Here is a 7703-nt window from a genome sequence, read left to right as displayed (position 1 = left end):
ATGGAAGGACGTACGGAGAAAGCCGAATTCTTACCATTCGATCTGCGCTTTCCGGTGATTCTACCGAGAGACCACCATGTGACGGAGTTGATCGTGCAGCACTACCACGAACGCTTCGGGCACGGTTATCGAGAAACGGTTAAAAACGAGATTCGGCAGCGGTTCTACATTCCAAAGGTCGGTACGGTGGTGTACAAAGTATCGAAGGCGTGTCAGTGGTGTAAAGTTCATCATAGTCGTCCACGGGTCCCGAGGATGGCAGCTTTACCGGTGCAGCGTTTACAACCCTATCGACGACCGTTCAGTTTCACCGGAATAGACTACCTCGGCCCAGTTAACGTTACGGTAGCGCGTCATAGCGAAAAGCGCTGGATAGCCGTGAGTGCTAGCCTGACCACACAGTCGTGTTTGATGGCTATTCGTCGCTTCATGCATCGTAGAGGGCCACCGCAAGAGTTCTTCTCCGACAACGGGACTAACCTGAAAGGTGCAAGCAAGGAGCTGACAGGGATGATCAACGATATCAACAGCGGCTGCGCGGACGAGTTAACCGACGCGCGGATGCAGTGGTCATTCAACCCACCAGCTGCCCCCCACATGGGTGGGGTATGGGAGCGATTGGTCAGATCGGTTAAGGAGGCGTTGGAAGCATTGAACGACGGAAAGCGGTTGACAGATGAAATTCTACACACGTCAGTAACAGCAGCAGAAGATATGATTAACTCGAGGCCGCTGGTGTACGTTTCGCAGGAGACAGTTGAGGCAGAAGCACTCAGTCCGAACCACTTTCTGCGAGGTGTTTCGCCGAACGAGCCACAGATGGTTCCCCCTCCACCGCACCCTGCTAAAGTGTTGCGGGATGCATATAAGCGTTCGCAGGAGTTGGCGCAGGAGATGTGGGGCCGATGGATCAAGGAGTACGTGCCGTCGTTGAACCAGCGGTCGAAATGGCACGGTGAAGCGAGAGTGCTGAAGAAAGGCGACCTAGTCTACGTAGTCGAGGGGTCCAAGCGAAGATCCTGGGTACGTGGAAGAATCGAGGAGGTCATCCCGGTGAGTGACGGCCGCGTACGGCAGGCCTTGGTCCGGACGAGCAGTGGTTTGTTTCGGCGAGCTGTGGCGCAGTTGGCTGTGATCGAGGTTGGCGAAGAAGATGGTGGTAAAGCCAGACCGGAAGTGGCCTCCGGACTAGGTTTACGGGCCGGGGAAATGTTGGGAGCACTGCACTGAGCGCATCGCGTACACAGCCGAACGTTCAGCCGGGGTATGTTCCTTTAACGACCACGGTCAACTTCAGGTCGTATGTTGACGTGCGGTGTAAAACAACAACAAATAGAGACGAGTGAGTGACGGGACGGAAGAAAACAATAAAAAATAAGAAGTAAATAGTAGTCAGGAGAAAAGGAAAGTTGTGCTATTTCTAATAGGGAGTGAGATTTATAAAACAAATTTAATTAAGCCTAATTTGCACCAAAAAATACCGTGTATTTGATTCGTGAATTCAGGATACAAAAGTTGATCACTGTGAGTAAAGTGTGACTTGATTAAAACTTATTATTCTACTTAAAAACAAGATGTAAAATTTGTTAACCTAGATAAAAACACACATTAAAACTTACAGCTAAAGATCGTGAACAAGGCAGGAGAAAAATAGATTAAAGTTAGTGTGAAAATTATTGAAACCGCTAAAAGTAAGTAAAAAGCTAAAAGAATTATGTACAATTATTTACAAAGTTCTTAATCCTACATTTACGCTAGAGTGAATCAATTTCTTATTGTTCGAAGACAGCTGCTAGAGAAGAACGTGGCCGATCTGCTGGAGGGAAAAAGAAACTAAAATGTAAGTTAGAGTAGGGCTAGTAAGTAATGTTAATCTAATAGAAATAATATAATTCTAGCTTTGATCTGCCAGAAAATAAGGCTGATTCCAAGCAAATAGTTTCATTTGTTCAAAGTGGTCCGAACAAACACTATCTATAGATTTGCCAGCCTTTAAATATGTCTATTTCTACCAATACCAGTCCAAATTAACACTCAATTGATCAACCAGTTACACCTATATCCTTTTCGTATTTCATACTCCGATTTCGGAATGTTCCTTTTGAAACGATGTCTACAGCTCCTGATCCTCGTTATTTAGACGAATTTGAATAAATTCAATCATTTATATAGAAACACGTCGCAAAAAAAATTGAGCTTTGGATCGTCAAAGTCTAATACTCTGATTTTGATCAACCGGGTACTCATCTAGCAATTCTAGGATAAAGAGTGCTCTGATTTTATTCAACCTTTGGGCACTTTTCTTAAAATTTTAGATCAGCATTTTTTATTTTGTACTTAGAATACCCCTAGTGAGTTACGGTGGTTCTAACGAAAATGAAGACTATTTTTTAAAACATTGTATCTCCAAAACAAAAAAAAACCTTTCTGAAATTTTGATATGTTTGAGTTTGAGTTTCAATCCAATATTTTCCATAGGAACCTTATATAGGTTATAATTTTTCTTAAAAGCTCATCATCATATATTTCATTTGCTTATCAAAGTCAGTCCATCAGTGATTCATAAGTGAAGAATTTTTTAAGAAAAAGGTCTCATAGCAAGGATGATGATTTTTGGAACTACCCTAAGTCAGGAGGGGGAACCCTAAGCAGCAAATTAAAAATATAAATCTTGAATTTTCAGAAAACGAACTAGCATGCAAAGTTTGAGCAAAATCGGAGCACTTTTTATCATGGAATTACTAAGTACACCTATACTGCCCGCATGGATTACTAGTTGACGTAAAAGCCAAAATGACCAAAATGTACTTTTTCGGTCCTACGCATTCTTAATTATGTAATCTATACATGCCCAATGCTCAAACAACATTTGTTTGTTCGAAAATATTCGTGAAATAGAGCCACTCTGCATAGTTGCCGTAACTCCCCGTATAATCATCTAGCATAGCAACCTGCTTTTCACGGGCTTTACACCAAGCTATGAGAATAAACAGTTTGTTTATTCGCATAAACTGGCGTACCTATGCATTTTTTAATACAATAACCGAGTAATGAATCACGAAACCCCACCGGCCCTCTTTTTACTAATAATCTTTACTAATTTGACAGATAATTTGATTGAAAAAATATAGTACAGTTAAGATTATATGGCCTTAAACATTTTTCGCGTTTTTCTCAACAATGATAATATTTGTCGTTACGTCAACTATGCATACATGGGCAGAATACCCTGTTGATCAGATTGCGTTGATTTTTTGGTTGCTCAATTGAGGGTTAATCAAATTTGAATATAGGTCCCATTTGCACTTGTCCTGAGAAATGAGGCAAGTAGGACGTATCGCCATGATTTTGAAAATTCTCCTTAGATTCATTGCATGTCAATTCTTAGTCCTTTTTTGTAAATAAACCTTCGAAGTGATACCACTGAAGAGTTTGCGTGCTGCAAGAATTTTAAAATAATCACAAGTGTAGATTACACAATCGAATGAACCCTAACTATATGCAATTTATAGGTCCCATTTGCCTCGGGCTAAAAATTTATTAAAAAATGGTACAGCTTTATGACATCTCTTACAATTATTTATTTAGGTTATTAAAATTCACAAAAAAACATAAACGCTTGACAGCTAGCTACAAACTGCCGACATCAAGAGAATTCCGACGTTAAAATATTGTTAGAATCAAAAGAACGCGACTGGTCCATCAATGCTATGAATTGATAAGAAATCCTTAGATTGCTGATGTACGTTTGATAACGAAAAATTGAATAGCACTTTAAAGGGCAAATACAGGCACTTGAAGCGTTGGATAGAAACTTGGTTTTATCATTTTAGAGATAGTAGGTTTTGTTCAATGAAGTGCTAATTTTCTTGCGAACAATTCAGTTCAGTTTCTAATGCGAAAGTCAAAAGTTTATGTTTGAAAAAACAAAAATCAAAGTTTTTACAAACATAAAATTGTGGTGTTATCTTATCGTGCATGCTATCATGATATATTACTGCTTTTCAACCAATCATTTAAATTATAGTGAAACTTTAAGACTAAATTTTGAACACGAAACAAATGTTCTATAATAGTAATGAGTCACCTATAAAGAAATAAACGTCCAAGCTATTTTGAAACTGACTAAGTAATGGAGCTGCAAAATCAAGTTTATTTATTAATAGCCATATTTGGCGGTATCTCCGCATTGCTGCTAGTGTTTATTGTTATTTTATCCATTTATGTGATCAACATTAGGAAACTAGTCATTGTTCGAGAACCCGAGTAATTTTCATATTAGGTACAGAAACGTTGAATGTATCGCAATTAAACTGGTTTATATTAATACAGGAGAAAGTATGAAAACTATGGATTTGAACACGACACGGCAGTCCGTAATATCACCGACGATCTAAGATCGATGAAATCGGAGGGTGTTCAACGTTACCCATACAAAAGCAATCTCGCAAAACCGTAAGTATGGAAGTACAGTTTAAAAAAGAATTTTAATATGTTTCATGAACACACCAAAACTCAAAACACGGTGCAAATAAAAACGTACCTTGCTGCATCCGGGTTATCAATTGGTACAGAAATGATAAACTGATAAATTTCGTTCTTTCAATTACAGTCGCAACGACGGTGCGGCACTACAAAGGAACGATCGACGGAAGGACCAGAAGCAATCGGCCGGTAGTCGCGGGCTCAACGATCTTAAACGTCAGCAATCGGAAAGCGGTGATACATCGGGGCGTGACTTTGATAGCGCATTCGATAACGAAATAAACAATATGTTTTTTATCGACGATTACGACGATGATGATCGCGATAGTGTCGTGAGCGTTGATAGAAACCCTCGATACAACCAAAAGCCTCGTCATCAAGCCGCTCCCCCACCCCTTGTAACCACTGGAAGGATAGCCAATGGTGGAAATCGCAACAAGAATTTTGCTCACAATGGAAATAATACCAGCAGACAGCAATCTGGCAATCAACAGATTGGAAACAGATCAACTGGTAAAACTGAGCGTCAGAACTCTGCGCATCATCCGGGAGATTTGCATGAGGGAAAGACATACTTCAATGATAGAGGTATGCATTACTGATAAACCCTATAGGATAAATCTGTAATTTTTCTATGGTTAAAGTATATACTCACAATATAGTTGATCTAAAACTCTCTTTTGTGTTGATTATTATGGGAAACATTTAGTAACTATCTTTGCAGAACGTAATAGAACGATTAGAAATGGTTTTTGCAAAATATGTTGCAGATCATCTCTTGTAAAATTCCCGTAAATCTTCCTGAAAAACTTCTCTAGTTTAATAATTACTGAAGATCCTATTTCATTTGACCCCGGGGTTCTTCCGATGTTCCTGTTGGGTGATCTCGATATAGCTTTTTGAGTTAGTTTTGTCATAGCCTTGAAATTTTTGTGAAATAAAATTACGCGAATTACGGAATTTACGCCATTAAGCAGTTTTTTTGCGATTGTGATTTACGCGGACTCATCTTTCGCGTAAAAAGCTACTTGAGTGCATGTTTATTTTTCAAACAGTATCAGTTTGTTTGCTGCGATTGTGAGTCATAGTATTCATCATGTGGATCATCGGGTATACTAATAATCAGCATTGGACGGGAAAGCGATGGTCGATCATCAGATATAGGACCAGTTCTAGATGCCGGATAAGTTCCTTTGAAATTCTTTGAGGACTTGGATCAATAAAGAAATAAACACATATGATGTGATATGTTTCGATATTCGATAATATGTTTCGATACCCATGAAAAATACAAGTTAGTGGTAGACCTGAGATTGGATATTTCTTTGTTTTATTAAAGAAGCTTTAGTCAGTGGTCGCGTGTTTACGACCGCTTCAGCCTCCAACCTGACCGGACTTGACCATTCGCTCCCATGGTCCTCCCATGTGCGGAGTTACCAAAACGTTGAAATGTCTTTGAGTATTGGCATTGGTAACGGTACAGTCCTCGATGACTCGTTGGATATTCTTTTTTCTGACAACTGGTGGTTGACACCCACACGGTATATGCTACAAAGTCTAAGAATACGTTTATACCCATGGCATTGCTTTGCTATGAGCTTGTCGTCACAGTGTCACCTCCGCTTACATGAAGTCGCATAGATCCAGATTCTGCCGTCGACATTCTCCGCCCAGAGCTCGCTTCCAGATTCTTTCTGTCCGGTGTGCGTAGACCACCCAAGTAACAATTTGGGTTTTATTACACTCTTATGATGGCATTTAAGACCAAAATTGGTCTTGAAGACCACCATAAGAGTACAATAAAACTCACATTGTTGCTTGGGCATTACACGGACTATAAGATTTCAGTTCGAAAAACGGTCGACGCAAACTATTGGTTCTACCGCCCGGTGTATGGCAACCATACGTATGCAGCATTTGCTTCATCCACCGCTACTAAAAACGTCGATCGTTGGAACCAACAATTTTCCCGGTCGAACGACGGTCCGGTGTTCCATTTTGTGGCATCATCAGCTCATTGAGCTTCGATGGTACATAATGCCATTCGTACACGGTGATTTCACCGAGCGAGAGAATTTCACCGACCCGAAATGAAACGAACTGATAATATCGGCGGTTATCCTAATGCTTCTGAATGTTGAGGATGAGCGCCAAACGAATATTTTGTATCAAGCGTGATCCCATCATGACAGCTCCAATCGAGGGATTCAAACTCAAAGCGTCCGAAGCGACGGGCGTAGCTAGGAATTTTCCCTAGAGGGGGCCTACAGGGTGTCTTCCAAAAAATTTTTGATTATGTATGACAACATCGTAGATTGTCGAAGTAACTACACAAATATAATGTTCCCAGCATGACTATTTCGATTGTTTCATTAACTATTGCCGAGTAGTCACGTCGTAGTATTGAGCAATAAGATTGTTCCAGCGGAAAACTCTCAAACGCAAAATTTTTCAGTTTGCAGTTTTACGAGAAGGTGAACTAAGGGAGGAAATCTAATCATGAACGAGCGCATGGTGACCGACATGGGGAGGCAGTTCTTCGATGAACACCTCAATGGCGAAGTTGCAGAAGGAGGCGGAACGGAAATTAAACTACGAATGTCCATGAAAGATAGTTATGTTCCAGCACCTGATCTCCAAGAATCCAAACGAATAATCGGGTTGCTGAAGACCAACAAAGCCGTTAGTAAAAACCGCCTATCGGCAGGGCAGATCTTTATAAACATGCCCAAGTAATGCAGGCAACGGCTGTACAATGCCGAACGAATGGATGTAACGATTGCTTTGTCCTATCTACAAAACGGATGATAAACGATTGGTAAACCCCGCCTATAAGGTACTCTCCCAGATCCTGTTACGACGGCTGTCACCGGTAACACTTATAGCGACAGACAGATCTTGCAGAAATGTCGGGAGTACAATATTCCCTCTCATCACATCTTTATTTATTTCGAAGCAGCATACGATACAGTCCATCGATATCAGCTATGGCAAATAACGCACGAACACGGTTTTCCGGATAAACTGATTAGAGCCGTTTATCAGGGTTCGATGAAAGCAGAAGTTTTTCAATTGTTCGAAGCGTTAGCAATAAAACCCGTTCTAGCAAGGGAAAGAAATTGCTAAGCGTCTGCTTAAATTCTACTTTGCTAAGAAACATTACTGAAACTAAAGTTTGAAAATAAAGACATTTACTGAAAAACGTCGACGTTTCTATT

At 40.3% G+C, this 7703-nt stretch overlaps 2 protein-coding genes across 2 annotated transcripts; both read left to right on the top strand.

Moving 5' to 3' along the window:
* Positions 1 to 1230, top strand: LOC128735744 (uncharacterized). Its single transcript, XM_053830233.1, has one exon. It carries the CDS (start codon positions 1 to 3, stop codon positions 1228 to 1230), a length of 1230 nt encoding a protein of 409 aa, XP_053686208.1.
* A 2902-nt stretch (positions 1231 to 4132) lies between these two features.
* Positions 4133 to 5087, top strand: LOC128735743 (uncharacterized). Its single transcript, XM_053830232.1, has 3 exons — positions 4133 to 4266; positions 4333 to 4455; positions 4613 to 5087. The coding sequence occupies exons 1-3, from the start codon at positions 4133 to 4135 to the stop codon at positions 5085 to 5087; spliced, it is 732 nt and encodes a 243-aa protein (XP_053686207.1).
* The last annotated feature ends 2616 nt before the right edge of the window (positions 5088 to 7703 follow it).

This window comes from Sabethes cyaneus, chromosome 2 (assembly GCF_943734655.1).
Source record: "Sabethes cyaneus chromosome 2, idSabCyanKW18_F2, whole genome shotgun sequence".
Taxonomy (NCBI): domain Eukaryota; kingdom Metazoa; phylum Arthropoda; class Insecta; order Diptera; family Culicidae; genus Sabethes; species Sabethes cyaneus.
Note: the sequence above shows the minus strand (reverse complement) of the source record. Positions and strands in the feature narration are given on the sequence as shown.

Coding starts and splice junctions, on each gene's coding strand:
- LOC128735744 (XM_053830233.1), top strand. CDS start 1: ATGGAAGGACGTACGGAGAAAGCCGAATTCTTACCATTCGATCTGCGC.
- LOC128735743 (XM_053830232.1), top strand. CDS start 4,133: ATGGAGCTGCAAAATCAAGTTTATTTATTAATAGCCATATTTGGCGGT. Junction 4,267..4,332: donor GTCATTGTTCGAGAACCCGA/GTAATTTTCATA, acceptor ATATTAATACAG/GAGAAAGTATGAAAACTATG. Junction 4,456..4,612: donor AAAAGCAATCTCGCAAAACC/GTAAGTATGGAA, acceptor TTTCAATTACAG/TCGCAACGACGGTGCGGCAC.